The 18,417-nt window shown below is 30.9% G+C and overlaps 4 protein-coding genes across 6 annotated transcripts; 2 read left to right on the top strand and 2 right to left on the bottom strand.

The window, feature by feature from the left end:
* Nucleotides 1-6,139: 6,139 nt before the first annotated feature.
* On the bottom strand, nucleotides 6,140-8,778 carry LOC106638648 (uncharacterized). 2 transcript variants are annotated; one of them, XM_089591987.1, is made up of 3 exons: nucleotides 8,459-8,778; nucleotides 7,872-8,087; nucleotides 6,140-7,796 (listed from the first exon to the last, which is right to left on the bottom strand). In XM_089591987.1, the coding sequence occupies exon 3, from the start codon at nucleotides 7,748-7,750 to the stop codon at nucleotides 6,278-6,280; it is 1,473 nt and encodes a 490-aa protein (XP_089448113.1). In that variant the 5' UTR covers nucleotides 7,751-7,796; nucleotides 7,872-8,087; nucleotides 8,459-8,778; the 3' UTR covers nucleotides 6,140-6,277. The 2 variants fall into 2 exon arrangements, with proteins under 2 accessions (XP_089448113.1, XP_014207415.2); XM_014351929.3 differs by lacking the exon at nucleotides 8,459-8,778 and having other exon boundaries at nucleotides 7,872-8,116.
* Nucleotides 8,779-9,489: 711 nt separating this feature from the next.
* Nucleotides 9,490-10,741, bottom strand: LOC149374776 (uncharacterized). Its single transcript, XM_089592143.1, has 3 exons — nucleotides 10,672-10,741; nucleotides 10,039-10,415; nucleotides 9,490-9,833 (listed from the first exon to the last, which is right to left on the bottom strand). Exons 1-3 carry the CDS (start codon nucleotides 10,739-10,741, stop codon nucleotides 9,678-9,680), a joined length of 603 nt encoding a protein of 200 aa, XP_089448269.1. The 3' UTR covers nucleotides 9,490-9,677.
* Nucleotides 10,742-12,022: 1,281 nt separating this feature from the next.
* Nucleotides 12,023-13,580, top strand: LOC111643364 (uncharacterized). Its single transcript, XM_023391061.2, has 2 exons — nucleotides 12,023-12,215; nucleotides 12,355-13,580. Exon 2 carries the CDS (start codon nucleotides 12,366-12,368, stop codon nucleotides 13,563-13,565), a length of 1,200 nt encoding a protein of 399 aa, XP_023246829.2. The 5' UTR covers nucleotides 12,023-12,215; nucleotides 12,355-12,365; the 3' UTR covers nucleotides 13,566-13,580.
* Nucleotides 13,581-15,979: 2,399 nt separating this feature from the next.
* LOC106635817 (F-box only protein 2-like) lies at nucleotides 15,980-17,516 on the top strand. 2 transcript variants are annotated; one of them, XM_089591954.1, is made up of 3 exons: nucleotides 15,980-16,207; nucleotides 16,402-16,859; nucleotides 16,933-17,516. In XM_089591954.1, exons 2-3 carry the CDS (start codon nucleotides 16,431-16,433, stop codon nucleotides 17,224-17,226), a joined length of 723 nt encoding a protein of 240 aa, XP_089448080.1. In that variant the 5' UTR covers nucleotides 15,980-16,207; nucleotides 16,402-16,430; the 3' UTR covers nucleotides 17,227-17,516. The 2 variants fall into 2 exon arrangements, with proteins under 2 accessions (XP_089448080.1, XP_089448079.1); XM_089591953.1 differs by having other exon boundaries at nucleotides 16,299-16,859.
* Nucleotides 17,517-18,417: the final 901 nt, after the last annotated feature.

Below are 18,417 nucleotides of genomic sequence, written 5' to 3'. Positions count from 1 at the left end.
ACGTATGTAATTAACTTTTATATTTTTGCTATTTTTAAATCCCTTGTATATATATTGTGTGCATGTACAGCAACAACATATTGGTCATGTTCAATAAAAAAATGTGTTTTGTGTATTTTTAAAAATATTCGCAGTTATAATAAGCAAATATGTAATTTAAAAAATGTGTATAGACTTCATATATTTATTTTTACATGTACATATACATTTACAGTTTACAGTCACATATATATACTAATTAAATAATGAATTAAAAGCTGATATCAAAGTGGAAGTTATAAGCTATTGAATAAACAAGACATGTAAAATAATTAATCAATTGAGTTGATATTATAATACATCGTATTATATACATTTTCTTATAAAATAGGTCATTGTAATTTTTTTTAGGAATTTGTATAGTTTGGACTATTTTAAATTAATAATTTTAGTAATTAGCACCCCGTCAAACACAAATATGCCCTAATATTTATTAACGCCGTTGCGATGTCACTTTATTTAATACTTTAGTACACGTAAAGTTCCATGTACATACCAGTAACATCTTAGCCTCGGTAGGTACATCAGAAAATGACCGTGGGCGGTATTTCGTGATTATAGAAATAATTATGTAATGACTTTTTTTTACCAAAACGTGAAATTTCCATTGCTTTAAAAGTTAATTAACATGTTTTTGCCTTATTATTTATTATAATTTATTTTACTCATTTAATTCAAATGCTGTTATCTAAAATATACTATTGGTATTTCACTAAAGGATAAAATTAAAAGGAAAATTATTTTGGATAGTAATGATTCACATTAATCATTTACAGCAGTGCATAAGGCGAAAAAACAATTTTTCTAACAACTTAAAAATAATTTTTTTTTTCACGTTTTTGAATTTTCGCGCTTCATAATTCACTGCAATCGAGAGCACTGCTGCAGATGTAGCGAGACTAGCGAGGTAGCGAGGTAGCGTACTAGCGTGTATATAGCTCATAAAGTATAGCGGTAATTTGCGGCAAACAGCAAAGCCGCCTCTTCATGGTATTTTTTTGTCAGAACAAAAGAAACAGATACTTTTATCAACAGTAATCAGACAACCGTTCTCGTCTTTCACTTTTTTGTCACGTAAGTGAGAGGAATTTAATCACTTTTAAATTAAAATTACGTTTGTCAAGTTTACGGCACGTGTATACGTATAGCATAGCCGATACCTCTACTTGTATTACAATAAATTCGATGATAGGTTAAGCCGGCCCTTTGTCATTAGGTTCGTTCAAGCCCCTTTTGGTTCGGTTCGGTTCTCTTAACAAAATATACCTATATATACAGAACCAGTTACTACCACACAATCAGTTAAACCACAACTTATCCCCTAGTCAATAGTTAATTCTTATTCCTGGAGTATGCTATTGCGTATCTTTTTTTTAATACAGGTACATGAGCCTATGGTATAGCATAGGTTTTGAACTAAAAAAAAAGATACACAATATATTGGTAGGCACTATCCCTGAGGGCCAACATATTGTGATAATTTGATATTATATATTTTAAGAACAAGACTACAGTGCCTGCATAATTTTTCAGAGGTCAGTTTTATACATACTATTTTTTGATTGCTATTAAACAGAGTACCTATAAAAACTTTCAGGATGTATTGACAAACATCTGAAATACATATGTAGCTTATCTTGAAACATGTACTTGTGAAAATGAGAAGAAAGAACCAACACCCAAACAGTGATTAACTGCAATTATTTTGAGCTAAAAGAGATTAACTAATAAATGATGCATTTTTACTGTTCAAAAAAATAGTAGTTTTACAAATATTTGACAATAGGTAATTTATGAGATGACACTTGACTTTTTATAAATAAAATAAAAAAATAAAGCTCTAGTTAGCTACTATGTGTAGAAAAAATTTACAATATTAAAAGTTTTTGTTGATGTATCTGATTAGTTTTTTTTCTTATAGTATAGATTGACAGTTATAGGTATAAGTTAGAGCCGTAATTGGCCGTAGAAAGAGGAAAGTAAAAACTCATCATTCACTACATTATATCTGTATTTCTGCATCCACGAAGATGCAAGACAAGTCACCATGCACTTGTGCAACAACTATTTATATTAGGTACACAAACAAATATCAAGCTGACTTATTATACTTTCTACTGCCTCATGTACAATTTAGCTACAGGGTTCACTGTACTCAATGGTAAGCTACAATTTATTTATGTAAATTCTATGTTTGCAGGATAATGGCTGATGTAAAAGATATTGGAACTGGAATTGAATCTTTTGTCAGTTTTCATTGGAAAAACTGGTATTCTTATAAGCAGACCCAAGAATTGAATTTTGAAAAACTTGGAGGAAAATTTTATATAATGGTATCGCATAGTTACTATAGTGGCCACAATTGTTATTTGAGTTTTAGTATTACTTTTACCAGCAAGCCATCACTCAACCACACAGAAATTAAATTATCAGCGCACTTTTCCGCAAGTCAAAATGAATATGTATTCATACTTAATGAAACGAATGGTACCAGTTTAACATCAAAAAAAATATTAGTTTGTGAACCAGATATTTACAGTGGTGTAAGAGGTGATCTAATTATAAAAATCTACTTACCTCAAAATCATAACATTTCCCATACGTTAGCCACGGATATAAATCAACTATTGTCAGGAAAAGCTCACTCTGACTTGAAAATCATTGCTGCTGATGAAATTTTCGATGTGCACAGGAATATAATCGCAGTAAGATGTGATACGCTTGGTGCGATGATCAAGCATAGTATGATGGAAAAACAAACCAACACAATTAAACTGGTGGAGTGGGAGGCCACAGTTGTAAAACAATTATTAAATTACATCTATGCTGATTCATGCGATGTTACTGTAAGTCCTCTTCAGTTATTTAAGCTGTCGCATTATTTAGGAATCAAACCATTGCAAAATTTGTGCAAACATTATCTAAAATCCAACATAAACATAAAGAGTATCGTTGACATTCTTGACTTGGTAGATAAAGAACAGTATGAATTGCTTGAATTAAAAAGCGCCTCAGAAAATTTTATTGCATCTAATGAAGAAGTGTTAGCAAAAGATTTAGACTACATAGAATATTTGAGTAAATCTATCAAACCAGCCACCGTGGTATCGATATTAAAGTTTTCACATAGACACAAAATTCAAGTTTTAATAGATCAATCAATTAAGTACATCGTATCAAATCATAAAGAAATTTTACAACAGGATAATTGCCAACAGTTACTTGTATCCGAACCTTCTTTGATGTTTGAGTTATTGAAAAATTCTTTGGATGTGAATCATAGGCTTACCAAAAAAAGAAAGCGATGAAAAATTTTTATTTTAAAACTTTTATTATGGTTTGGCTTTACTGATTGAACTTTTGTATTCTTACTAAAAAAAAAAAATAAATAAACGTTTTATAAAAAAAAAACTTATTTCCTAAATTTAACTTTATTTAAAATTCTATGAAAATTTTATTTTTTAATCCTTAGGGGATATTATACTATTTTTTAAAATCTTTTGTAAGTGGTTTTTTAATTAAGGTTTATGATTGACTTATTGGTAAATTTTCTTATTAGATATATTTCTTTGATGAAGGAAAACTAAAGTACGTATGAAATACCCCATGTCCATAAAAACTTTACATTTTACCTACCTGTAAGGATAAGGAAAACAAATAATGCTAGTTTGTCATAAGCTTTTCCTTTATTGCTTTGTGTGTGTATTGGAACACTGCCTGCATGAGGCATCGTTTTCAATTGGCATGTGTACAGTTACTATATTTTAGTATTTGTATCAAATTGAGATATTTTATACTTGATTATAGATGTATTGAAAATATTTAAATCATGTAGATTTTTTATATTCTAAAAAAAAACAGCACTGTTTTACCGCATTCACCGCTGGTTTTGTTTATCGCGTGTCGCGCGACGTCTAGAGTTTGGGAAGGTTGGAACTTGGAACGCGAGACGAGACAGGTTCATCACAGTATACCATACGCATAAACGTCTGTATTATACTAACTTAATGTTGTTGAAAAAGTTAAAAAATAATATAACAGCTTTATAAACACTTGCTAACCTGAGAAACGTTGATTTCAAGAACAGTAAAGATATAAGTAGTTGAGGTATACTCACTTTTTTTTTTGTTGTACTTATCAATATATGTGTATACATGCAATTGTTACATAAGTATAGCGTATACAGTGAAATCGTTGAAAAGTATCTGAGAAGTCGATTATTTAAATTAGACAATTTTTAACTTATATAATTAAATTGTAAGCTACTACCATCAATTGCCAGCCTCAACTGTGATTTATGTTTATTACGTAAATTTAATTTTTTTAGATTTGGTGAAAAAAAACATGACTGGAGTAATGAGTGCAATGTATGAAAGGAGTGTGTTTGATTTTGAATTTATACAAGATGAAGAATGTATTTGGAAATCAACAGAAGATGTAATTATAAATGTGCACCAACAAGAATTTGTTGTATCTATATCTTTTGATATATCAAGGGGATGCTGCAAATCCACAACACAACTAAGCTTTATGCTACGCTCAAAGGACGAACTTTTATGTACCTTGATTCGTGATGCACGATTAATAGCTTATTTTTCTCGCGTTTCTCGTTTTACATCAAATGGATACTCATTTAAGCTCAATAATATGGGTAAAGGAATTTAATACTCTGTCATCCCGTTATATAGAAGTGAATGAGCCACTCACTTACTTGAACGAATTAGCACAAAGTATCACAGTTGAAATATTTTATGTGGTGGAGTCAACAAAATCTTTGGTCAAAGATATTGGAAAGTTGTTTTCAGATGAAGAGTATTCAGACTTGAAAGTTACTGCCAAAAATGGCGTTTTCAACGTACACAAGTGTATCCTCTCTGTCAGAAGCGATGTACTTAATTGTATGATTAAAACTGATATGCTTGAAAAGAAAAATGGAGAAATAAATCTCAAAGATTGGGATTCCACTGTTGTTAAAGAATTATTAAAATTTTTGTACAGTAATTCTTGTAATTTAAAAAATGACGCATGCAATTTGTTTCGATTATCTCATTATTTGCAAATAAATGAGTTGGAAAAAAAATGTTTAAGCTATATGGAATCAAATATTGATGAGGAAAATATTGTATCAATTTTAAAGTTAACGAATCAAAAAGAGTACGAATTAGAATACTTGAAAAATCTCGCTGACAAATTTGTAAAAAGACAAAGTAAGTTATCTAGCCTTTGAAAAGTATAGATTCAAATTCATCATGGTTTATTTTAAAGATATCATATAAACTCAAAACAGATAATTTAATGTTCCAAGCTATATTGCTTATCAAAGATCATTTTCTCAGACTTATTACTAAAAATATGAAATTGTGGAAAATTTTTTTTTATTCAAAATAATATGTAGCATTTAAAAATACTGCCATTAGGTGATGAAATTTCTATTAAGAGTTTGGTTAGTTACAATAAACCTCACGTCTGTAGGTAATAACTGGTTGTATAAAAAAAACGGTTGGTGAAAATAATAACCATTTTTCTACACTGATTTGCAACACTGTAAAGTGAACTTCTGTGGACTCTCAGTTACTTTTTTGTATTATTCTTTACAGCTAATCTACTTGACGTATACTATGTATTTAATAAATTAATTAAACAAATTGAAGACTATTCAGTAATCGATTCTGTTGTAAAGCTAACTTTTGTAATAAAAGTATCTCAAGTACTAAAAAGTCTTATTAATTTCGGAAAAAGTAGTCAATTTGTTTGTATGGTGGAAAAATAAAAAAAAATAAAACATTGTAGTTAGAATTTTTTAATGAAAATCTACAAGATGTAATAAATATAAGACAATCACATAATGAATGTTAATACATTTAATTTATATTTTTGTCACATCCTTGATAAATCAGACTTTAAAGAAAGAGAATTACATTTTCTCTTTAGAAGCTTACTCGATAATTACTAAATCACTTATTGAAGTTACATTAAAAAATATTTTATAAATATTTTATTTGAATAAATAATTTCTAATTTAAAGCTCGAAATTTCATTAAAGCATTTTTCAATCAATATGATTGATTCATTAATATTTATACAAATAAATAATGTTATTCAAATTATTGTGTAGAATTTCAGGTAACTACATAAAATTTACAAACTTTTGTTTAATACTAAAAATAAACACGCTCGTTTGGTAATTCAATCACTCACAATTATAGAGTTATTTTAATTAACAGGCAACGCTTTCTCTTCAAGTTTCATTGATTTTGCTGTTCCTCGTTTCAGAAGTTTTCTCACAGTTTTGTTTAGCACTGACCCCTAAAATCTTGGTATCCAAACTCAAAGAAGAAACATCATTGATATTTTGCCTTGTAACTTTGGCAATTCCTCTTCTAATACATTCATCCAACAACTGTTCTTCCTCGGAAGTTAAATCAGAGCTTTCATCTAATGGCTCTAATTTTTCAGTATCAGAGTCATATGCACTATTAAGGTGCAAGTTAAATGAAGATATGTCATTTATGTTTTGCTTTGTAACTTTAGCAATGCCTTTTTTTATGTATTCATCTAAAATTTTTTCTTCTTCAACCAAAACATAAGGATTCTCTTCGATTCCATGGTCTGACTTTTTTTTCTCATCACCCATGCCAGTGATTTGCATATCAGCGATCGACGTTTTTGGGGTTTTGTACAATGTTGCCTTGTTCTCTGACTCTGGTTCATCAACGTCATACTCGTCATCTATGGTTAAAGAACTCAAACTACTCGCTGCTATGGACTGGAATTTCACTGGAGTAGATTCTTCCTTAAATATGGCCAAGTTATCTTCAAAAACACTGTGCTTGGACCCCTCCTGTTGTCCAAGAAAAGTCTCGGATGTCTGAGGTTTGTCACGTATCTGTTGAAGCTTCTTTCTCGTCAACCTTTTGTCTCGTAGCTGTCCAGAGTGTATAAATTGTGCAGGTGAATCAGGTAATTCGCTTGGGGACACTACCTCACTAGTCCGCCTACTAAAATCGCTGATGACAGAGCTTCGGTCATCAAGGAGTGACTGCTGTTCATAGCCACTAAGTGAACCAAGAGAACTGCACCTAGAAAACATAAGCGGTGTCTGCTGGGAAAATCGGTCTTCACCACTAAATGTTACCATCCTGGCTTCCTTATCATTTTCGAATTGTTCTATTGGTGACTGTGAAGGCGTGACATTAATAATGCGCTCTGATCTATCTTCATCGCATTTGTAATCATATTCATCCAAGTCATCTGGTAAGTATATTTCTATGTCAGTGCTTTCACACTCTTTTTCTTCGTTTCCGAATTCCATGTAGCTCTCTAATTTTGCGTTTGGTTTATCTTTGGTATCCGTTAATCGATTAGTTGAAATGCTTCTTGATTCGATTTGAACAGAACTCGGTATTTTCAAATCGTCAAATCTCAGTAAATCTGATGTAGAAGTTGAAGTAGAAAAATGTGGAGGTGTTTCAAATGGCGTTCCTTCAGTGTAATATGTAGTCACTGTGTTTTCTTGCTCACTGCATGCAAGCAAATAATCAAAATGACCAACCTCCTCTACAATTGAGTTTTCTTCTGCATAGATTATGCTGTAGTTAGTTGTTTGATCAAAGTCTGCCTCTGGAAAATGGTTGAAAGGGCATGGCTTATAGTTGATATTGACTGGTGTCAATGCTTTTTTTGAAGCATGTCTTGCTATTCTTGTCGTCATCAGCTCCTTTATAGTTGTATTCTTAGCGATGTATAACAGTCTTAATCTTAAATAATTTGAACGGAATTCGTTACTCTGTCATTATACACATACAATGATAAAAAAAAAGGTTGTTGCTTACCTCCTTATCTATTAAGAAATTTCTTATTTTTTGGCATTTACGTTTAAGTATAATATTTTTTGATGCTACTTTATTGTTTTGCTTTACCCTTTTGATAAAACAATTTGTTTCCATGTCTATTTTTTTGGCCACTTTAACAATTATTACAACTATAATATTTCTTTGGATTCCAATTTTTTTATGCTCTGTCGATTTATTATTACTTTGCAAATTTGTCTGAAAAGCATCATAAGGTTCTTATGAACTTCAAATTATTGCTTTAAAAAGTAGTATAAACAAAAAATCTTAAAAAAAAAATTAGCTTTCAGGTAAAAATGTATTTCCAGATTTTGTACATAATAAAATTAAAAACAAACATTTTCTCAACACAATTCGTTGACAACATTTTACTGATAATAAAAAGATTTCATATCTAATGATAAGAATGCTACGTAACATAAATAACAATATTGGACAATAAAAACGTTCAAAGAGCAACAAATTACTGGAATAAAACATTCAAATCTATACCTGATCTCAAATTAGTTGATAGAAAAGCCTCTACATTAATTAAATAAATCACAATCATAAACACTTGGTCTACTTACAAGGCTCATAACCAACAAAAAATTGGCAAGAAAATAAACAGCCGAACGAAAAATGATCGGTAAAAAAAAAATCAAAGGAAACGAAACGTGCAAAATTTTCGTGCACGACGAACGTAAACACACAACAAAAACATAAACAATCGAGTTGAGGTTATGGTCATGGATCGAGAGGGCATATATCCTCGAGCATCCCTGTGTACTTCGACTTACGACGATGGGCAGCACATTTCGGTTGCTCAAAATAAGGCCCACACGATTCTCGTCAAAATAAATAATTATTGTTGACAAAAACACTTTTGCAAGCCGGATGATGCCTTTTCTCTCTCTCTATTGCTTTTGCATATGTGTACATGTGTAGTATCAACTATAAAAATACACACACAACTTTACTGGTACGTCACATATTTATATCATTCGTCAAAAGCAAGTTTAAAAGCTTTGACGTCTGACCGGCAGATGAAGTCTTGAGACGCCGACACACCACCCACTCAACTTTGAAAAAAAAAATTATTAATATATTGTGCCAATTAATCATAACATTCTTCGATCGGAGCGATGTTGAATGCAAAGTTTTGATTAACGAGTAAAAAATGAAGACCCCGTATTACCTGCAAAAGTCAAAGGAAATCTAAAAGTTATGCCAAAAAGAAGCATGAGAAAACTCTCTCAGATTGTCAAACAAACCAAGTTAATTAAGAAGTTGAAAAATTAATCAAATATGATTAAAATAAAAAAATGATATTTAATTTTTCGATAATTTCAAAGTAGAATTAGTTTTGTCAATTGTTTAAAATTATGTGTGATGAACAATTGTAAAATAGGAATTGGTAGGACACATAGTGGTATACAAGGTTTTTTACGTACATATTTTTTACTCAACTAATTAAAATAGTTCGTAACAAATTGTGTAATTAATTTGAATATTCTTCTTTGTATGTTAATGCGTAAGTTATCATTTAAACATTTTCAGCTGCACCCAAAATAAACTCAGTACTTGTAATTTTATTTAACAAAGCGAACACAACACCTCATCATATTAAGTATTTATTTACATCAAATTCTATTTACACAGTTGAATTTTTATTTCATCAGTAATCAACAGTTATTACTACTCATAAAAATTGGTAAAATATGAAAATATATGTATAAAATTTCAAAACAACTACATTAATCCGAAATGCGTTAATATTTAAAAATAAATAATGTTAATGGTTGTTTATTACGTTGATTTGGCTAGTTCGATCAGAGCTAACGCCGCGATCCATCGTTTCTTTTCCTCCGTGTGTATCTTAGCTGTAGTGTAAAAGGATGTGGGCAATAACTTCAATGGTCTTTTATCACTTTTTCGATTTCTCTGGTACTGCTTTAAAATGCTCTGGGTAAATACAAAATTTTTTGAAATAATAAAAATAAAAAAAATCAATCAACATAATATGTAAAAAATCATTTTCCATCTCATTTTTGAAAAGTATGTACTCAATACAACAGATCATTAAACTAAATAGTTGGAAAAAACGAAATTATCCGTGTTTTTCGCGATAAAGCATGAAATGAAAAAAAAAAAAAAAAAAAAGGCTTACTTTGTTTCCATTGAAGGTCGAATGTGTTTTTTTGACGTGTTCTTCTAATTCCGTTCCATTACCAGCGTTTTTCATCTTTGTATCATTATTATTATCACCGTTTAAAAGCTCAGGGTTTTTGCTCATTTCGCATCCCAATTGTAAACTTTCAGTCCCTTTTTCGGCTCCGTTAGGCTCTTGGTTGTTCGGTTTGGCATCATCCTCCTCATCGATGACGATGATTTTTACATCATTGAAATTCACTGCGGCTGCATACGTGTGGTCGAGCCGGTGTTGATAACAACTTGAGTCGTTGTGCCTTTGCCGAAGCTTTTGATGCTGTTGAAACTTAGCAAAGCCACGTGCACGGACGCTCGACGTCGTTTTCTTCCGCACACCTATAAATATGCATACATACACAACATTGCAAAATTAGAAGTAAAAAAATAACGAATCATTATTAAATACCAAAATGTTGATTTTATTTTTAATATAAAACTTTTAAAAAGTATAATTTATACATAAATATATATCCTACGTATACTATACTGTTATTGTAATTACATAGTTGATAACGATTTTTCGGGTCACCGATGTAAAATACTATCAAAGGTTAGGTTAAAAATAATTATAATAATATCATAATGTTCATACTTGGAAGTTTAATTTCCTTTGAAGTTTCACTTTTGTCGCTACAGTTTTTGTATATCGAGGCAATTTGCATTTTCTTGATCAAATGATATTATTTTATTTTCAAAAACTTATATTATTATTATGACGCAGGTGAGTTTCGAATATCCCGTACATGCATATTGTGTAAGTATTTGGCGTAAGTATTTTTACTCGCGTTGATTGAACAAATAAATCCGTCGTTTGTTTACATAAACCTAACTTTGAATTTTCGATCGATCGGAATTTCGGTATCTGCACTTATACGTTCGAAATAATTTGTTTTGAGCAATTTAAAAAATAAAAAAGTAAAAAATACTTTTAAAAATAATTAATATACTTAGCTTAGTTCGTTTTTCCTCTCAGCTTGTAAATACAAATTTAAAGCTAAATTTACTGTTGCAAACTGTCAGTGACATTGTTTAAAATATTAAAATTCCCAGTGTTTATTCATTTTTTTAACTCATTAGTACTCTGATAAACAAGTTAAATATTACTAAGCAATATGTAAATAAAAGATCATCATCGAGCTATTAGCTATTATTGACTTTATTGACTACCGGCAGCAGCGGCCAGGGTGTACTTAAAGTGTGTAAGAATTAAGAATATAGAATCGAGTATACATTTACATTTTTACATATGTAAATAGACGCTGCGGCACTGTGGTAGGTTTTGTTGCGCCGAAATAAACGAACAACAACAAGTACAGAATTAATTAATTCTATCTATTGTAATTAATTCTATCTATTGTAATTAATTCTATCTATCCGGATTCCGGAACAGTGTTGGCCGCGATGGTGGAGTAAAGCCTTTAGAGAAAGGAAGCATAATTTTAAATTTGAATCATGTTTTACTGTGTGGTCGTTATAAAAACTTTAAAACGGGATTACATAAATACTGTGCTCTGTGTTTGCAATCGTCTAAAATATTTAGCATCGCAGACGAGAACAGTAATTTTTTATACAACATATGTTTTGTTTATTTCGAAAACAGTATACACTGTAGTAGTATAGTACACTACAGTGTATGTTATACACATAGAGGTATAAGAAGGCAGTTATGTTATTGGTCGAGTCATACATGAGATTGAATCAACTGTAGGATTCAGGACGAAGAAGTAGCCAATAACGTGGCTTTGGCAACAAGGACAGATGCCCCGTTACACTTAGTTATGCTGTCGCTGCCGCTAATGGGCTAGTATAGCGCTTTTCCCCTCTATTCTTATACCTCTATGGTTATACACTGGTAATAGCTGTGCATAACACTACTGTCGTCTGCTTTGTTTGGTACAATTGAGACCGGCATCAGCGTCATCTAACGGGACTCGTACTTCCGAGAGTTCCGAGGTTCCGAGTTCCGAGTTCCGGCTTCCGGATAATTAATATGGTTTAACTTTCCATGATTCGGTATTCGGTATAGTTTTTTTCTCTTCGTCTCTGATAAACATATATAATGTATTTTGAACTGGATTTATTATTTGGTGTAGTTATTTTTTAATTTTTACTCTCAGTGGTTCTTCTTAGAATTAGGTAAGCAATGTTTTTTTTATTTTTTATAATAATTATGAGATATATTTTACAAATGTCGAAATGTAAAAATAATCAGATTTAATTATATTTTGGTAGATTAGTCAACTTTTTGTAACATCATTTTGATTGTTTTTCTCAGATTTGTCAAGCATGGACTTCAAGGGATCAGAAGAGTGCACCAACATTTCAATCAAGAAGAAGGAAACGAATTACATTGTCTTCAACATCAACTACTCCACGATAAGAGAATGCACGGGAATTGAGTACAGGTCGCCTGTATTCAAATTTAAGGATTCTCCAGCAGAAGAGTGCTACATAAGTTTCATATCCTCGTCCTCGGAGAAGAAGAGCAAGTATGGTGCTAAAAACGCAGGTATGACCTTACATTTCATGCGCAACGAAGTTTTTCACAACGAGCCGTGCACCTATCAAGTAGTGGCAAGCATTTTACACAAGCCAGAATATGGCACCCACTACTTTCAAAGCCAGCGTTGCGGTACCAATGAGTTGAAGCACTCTTTATTTTTCAACTTATGTCAGCTTGGGAAGTCAGTGAATAAAGACGGTCTAGTACAGGTTTGCTTTGATACTACTAGGTTTTCTGTTGGCGATTCATCTTCCATTGAGACATTTTTACCACAAAAAGCATTTTACAGTGACGAGAAGCTATTCAAACTTTATTGCTTCGCTTTGGAAGATAGGTATACAGATGTCACCCTAAAAGTCGGTGATGAAGAGATTAGAGCGCATAGAAACATATTAGCTGCTCATAGTTCAGTTTTTGATGCTATGTTCAACAGCAAAATGATCGAGGAGCAAACTGGTGTGATACCTGTGGAGCAATTCACGTCCCATGTAATAAGAGAGTTGCTCTATTACATGTACACAAATAATGTACAAGATTTATCAACAATGTTTAATCATTTGTACGAAGCTGCCCATTTTTATAATTTAATAGATCTTGAGAATCTGTGTAAAAATTATATGTATGAAAATATCACAGTGAACAATGCAACTTTGATACTACAGATTGCTGAGAAATATGACGTGAAAAGTTTGTTGCGCAAAGTAAAAAAGTTTATTTCTGAAAATGAATCTCAGCTGATCAATAATTCGGAGTACCTCAGTTATTTAATGTCTGGTTTAAACGTTACTAATGTTGCCAAATGTCTCACCATAGCTGATAAGTATAAGTTGAAGGATGTAAAAAACCAACTGAAAGAATACATCAGGGACAATATCAAAGAAGTAATTAAAGACTCTAGTTATAGATATTTATACAACACACACATGAATTTAATTTTAGAAATCGACGAGTTTATGGCAAACCATTATGACAATGAACAATAAGTATTATGAGACAAATGTACGAAATAATTTTAAATAAATTTATATTTTTTTTCAATACTTGAAAAATTTTATTTCTATGACACCCTTAAGCTTATATGACAGTATGTACAGTATTCTTTTTTTTTTCTTAGCTTAACCAATAACATTAAAAAAATATCGCACTGTACACAAAATCACTTAAATGAAAATAAGACAAAATATTACAGTATACAATATTCCATATCAGACATGAAAAATTCACGCATAACTTTTGATGATTTAAGTATATCTTTTACCCAAAACTATAAATATAGGAGGTCAATATTCGGCTAGAAGATGAATTATAAACCTGCCGCAAACAGCACAAACGATGTCCACTTTTTATTTTGTATTTACAATATTAGTTGCGGCTGGTTTATAATTGATTATATGGCTCTACTGTAAGTTGTAATAATTATTTGGATCAGCGCCATCTAGCGGCCGTGATTTTTTTGGCCAAAAATTGCTTCTAAAATTCTGTAGGAGAGCTTTAAGCAGTTAAGCCCTAGAGCAATTTAATCAATTATAAACCAGCCGCAACTTATTTGATAGATACAAAATAAAAAATCAACGTTGTTTGCATTATTGGCGGCAAGTTTGCAATTTATCTTTTACCCGAATATCGATTTTCTATATATTTATACTTTCGGATAAAAGATAAATTGCAAACTTGCCGCAAATAGCTGAAACATCGTTGAATTTTTATTTCGTAACTACATAAAAAGTTGCGGCTGGTTTATAAGTGATTAAATGGCTCTAGGGCTAAACTGCCTAAAGCTCTCCTTCAGAATTTCAGAAGCAATTTTTGGCCAAAAAAATCACGACCGCTAGATGGCGCTGATCCGAATAATTATTACTACCTATAGTAGATCCATTAAATCAATTATAAACCAGCCGCAATTAATTTTATAAATAGGAAATAAAAAGTGAACATTGTTTGTGCTGTTTGCGGCAAGTTAACAATTTGTCTTTTAGCCGAATATTGACCTCCTGTATATTTATACTTTTGGGTAGAAGATAAATTAAAAACTTGCCGCAAACAGCACAAAAAATGTTTAATTTTTATTTCCTATTTATAATATTAATTGCGGCTGGTTTATAATTGATTTAATGGATCTACTATAGGTAGTAATAATTATTTGGATCAGCGCCATCTAGCGGTCGTGATTTTTTTGGCCAAAAATTGCTTCTGAAATTCTGAAGGAGAGCTTTAGGCAGTTTAGCCCTAGAGCCATTTAATCACTTATAAACCAGCCGCAACTTGTTATGTGGTTACGAAATAAAAATTCAACGATGTTTAAGCTATTTGCGGCAAGTTTGCAATTTATCTTTTATCCGAAAGTATAAATATATAGAAAATCGATATTCGGGTAAAAGATAAATTGCAAACTTGCCGCAAGCAGCTGAAACATCGTTAAATTTTTATTTTGTAACTACATAATAAGTTGCGGCTGGTTTATAAGTGATTAAATGGCTCTAGGGCTAAACTGCCTAAAGCTCTCCTTCAGAATTTCAGAAGCAATTTTTGGCCAAAAAAATCACAACCGCTAGATGTCGCTGATCCAAATAATTGTCACTATTATAGTAGATCTATTAAATTAATTATAAACCAGCCGCAACTAATTTAATAGATAGAAAATAAAAAGTGTACATCTTCTGTGCTATTTGCGGCAAGTTTTTAATTTATTTTTTACCCAAAACTATAAATATATAGGAGGTCAATATTCGGCTAGAAGATGAGTTGCAAACCTGCCGCAAACAGCACAAACAATGTTTTCTTTTTATTTTATATTTACAATATTAGTTGCGGCTAGTTTATAATTGATAATATGGCATTACTGTAAGTTGTTTAGTTGTAATAATTATTTGGATCAGCGCCATCTAGCGGTCGTGATTTTTTTGGCCAAAAATTGCTTCTGAAATTCTGAAGGAGAGCTTTAGGCAGTTCAGCCCTAGAGCCATTTTATTACTTATAAACCAGCCGCAACTAATATTATGAATAGGAAATAAAAAGTAAACATCGTTTGTGCTGTTTGCGGCAAGTTTTAAATCTATCTTTCATCCGAAAGTATAAATATATAGAAAATCGATGTTCGGGTAGAACATAAATTGCAAACTTGCCGCAAACAGCTTAAACGATGTTCAATTTTTATTTCCTATTTACAATGGAAGTTGCGGCTGGTTTTTAATTGATTAATTGGCTCTAGGGCTAAACTGCCTAAAGCTCTCCTTCAGAATTTTAGGAGCAATTTTTGGCCAAAAAAATCACGACCGCTAGATGGCGCTGATCCAAATAATTATCACTATTATAGTAGATCTATTAAATTAATTATAAACCAGCCGCAACTAATTTTATAGATAGGAAATAAAAAGTGTACATCTTCTGTGCTATTTGAGGCAAGTTTTCAATTTATCTTTAACGTGTAAGTTGACCTCCAAAAGTACAGATATTCCACTTATGTGGTTTAATGAAATCGACTTATGGCACTTACTTAGTAGACGTTTATCTTACCCGTGCTCTCTTTACTAGAATGATAAAACTATAGTTGTAGATCACTCTTGTAACATACATTTTATAAAAAATAAAACAACACAATAAACATAAAATGATTAAAGCACATCAGGTAAGCAAGTTAAAAATCTAAAAATACTATGATTACTAACGTGAATTTCGAAATATAATGTAAAGGATACTTTTTTAACTTTATTTGACAGCCAAAGAAAAAATTAAAAGTGTGTTTTACGGATCAAGTTCACAGTCCCATTGATGATCATGACACTATCAATGGTTCCATCATACACTCTGTAATAATTCCAGACGAACTGCTATTAAGTATATTTTATGCAATGGATGCCAAAAGTTTGCTTCATTGTCACATGGTTTGCCGGCATTGGCGTTATCTCATTAGAAATCGAGTATGGTATAAAAAAGCAGAACTGACAGTTGGTCAAAGTTTGCCACTTTCCGACAAAATTCCATGGACTGCGTATTATTTCATTTGTGCCAATAAGCCCTTTTACAAAAATTTAGTAAAAAATCATTCTGGAGAAGAAGGTTTATTTAAATACTGGAAAGTAACTGACAATGGAGGAGCAGGCTGGGATATAGAGTGTCCCCCTCAAGGAGTCAAACCACTGCCAGCTGATCCCGTGTTTGAAAACAAACAGTTCTGCTTTGTCACATCTTTTGGAAGGTGTTGCATGGAACAAACAATCGATTTAATTGACGAAGGGATGAACGAATACTTGCTAGATTTTTTGCAACCAACGATTAAGGTTTGTTTGTTGCTTGAAAGTTGCATTCAACCGTGTCATATTTTTCAAATTGTCACTATTACTTGTTTTCAAGGTCAGTGAGTGGTTTTGTAGTCGGCCTAATGTACCAGCAGTTTATGATTGCACCATTAAACTCTTAAGAGAGCAAAAATCAGACAGAACAGCAATGGAAGTATTGAATTATACTAAAATTATTGAAAAAGACCAAATGAATCAGTGGTTTAAATTCTGTCACGAATTTAAAGATTATGGAAAAGGGTTGAGAAAAATTAAATTCTGTCATAGTGGACAAGATAGATCTTACTCAAGTGGATTTCGTGGCAGCAAAATGGCTGGGGCAAGTGTAAGATTAGAACTAAATATCTAATTTACATGGATCAATATATTATTGCATAATTCAAAAATTCTGCTGCACGTAAATAGACAATATTAACTCTACATACTACATAATTAATGTGATAAAATTCTATGGTAAAAAATATTACAGTAACAGTATGGTACAAAAGTACAAATTATATTTTAAGAAGATAAGATAGAAGATAAGAAATCGATAGAAGATAAGAAAAGTTATTATACTCACATTGAACAAGTATCAATTTTTAAAGTTTTCATTGTAAAATACAATGTAGTGTAGACATATTTAAAAAAAATAAATAACCAATTTTTTTTACTTAGGTTTATTTATTTTATACAGAATATAACACTTTTGAACATTCGACGTTCGTTTGGATCTCAGTACTTACATGCATAATCACAGTCTAACAAAATTATTGCATACTGTTCATTTTCATACTCTTAATGTATTTGTGTAATTTTAATAATTAAGAATATTTATGTTCTAATTGTGTATGTACAAATTTAAAATCTATATCAAACATATCGAAAATCCTGAGCTAGGATAACTTATTTTAAATAATAATAATCCCAAGTTTTTTTATTTAAGCAATCAACTTTTTTGTTGTACAAACTTCGATTAAAAAATGCTGATTTCGGTAAATAATGTAATTTCTTGTATTGTACAAAAACTAATTCATTATCTATTAACCCTGTTACACTTTTCCATAGTCTAAATTTCTAACAGTATAGAATTTTATTGTAAATAATTCTAGAGTAACTTTTTATCATAATATCGTTACATCTACTTTTAACATGTAATATACTTATATTTTTCTCTACCGTTATCAATCATTACATGATACATTCAAACTTTGATATTTATTAGATTCAGATGGATGACACGCACTTTCATATTTAGTATTTTAACAAAATAATTTTATTTCAATGGAATTTCTACAAAATTATATTAAAATATGTGCACCCTACTGTCGAAATTACTAATATCTTCAATATTTTATTACAATACTGTTGCATGTTACACAGACATATGATTATTTATTTTTTTATATTAACCTTGTTCTACAACAGTATTACATTAAATTACTTCGAAATGAGCGAGGTTCATTATACAAATCTAAGTTTTTACTGCAATAATAATAGATTTCTTATATGTATAAAGTTTTCTTGTAACTAAAACTGGCAAAATTGATTTGAAGTGGCT

Source organism: Copidosoma floridanum, unplaced genomic scaffold (assembly GCF_036245765.1).
Source record: "Copidosoma floridanum isolate Cflo_tuat_1 unplaced genomic scaffold, Cflo_Japanese_pri ptg000014l, whole genome shotgun sequence".
Lineage (NCBI taxonomy): Eukaryota > Metazoa > Arthropoda > Insecta > Hymenoptera > Encyrtidae > Copidosoma > Copidosoma floridanum.
Note: the sequence above shows the minus strand (reverse complement) of the source record. Positions and strands in the feature narration are given on the sequence as shown.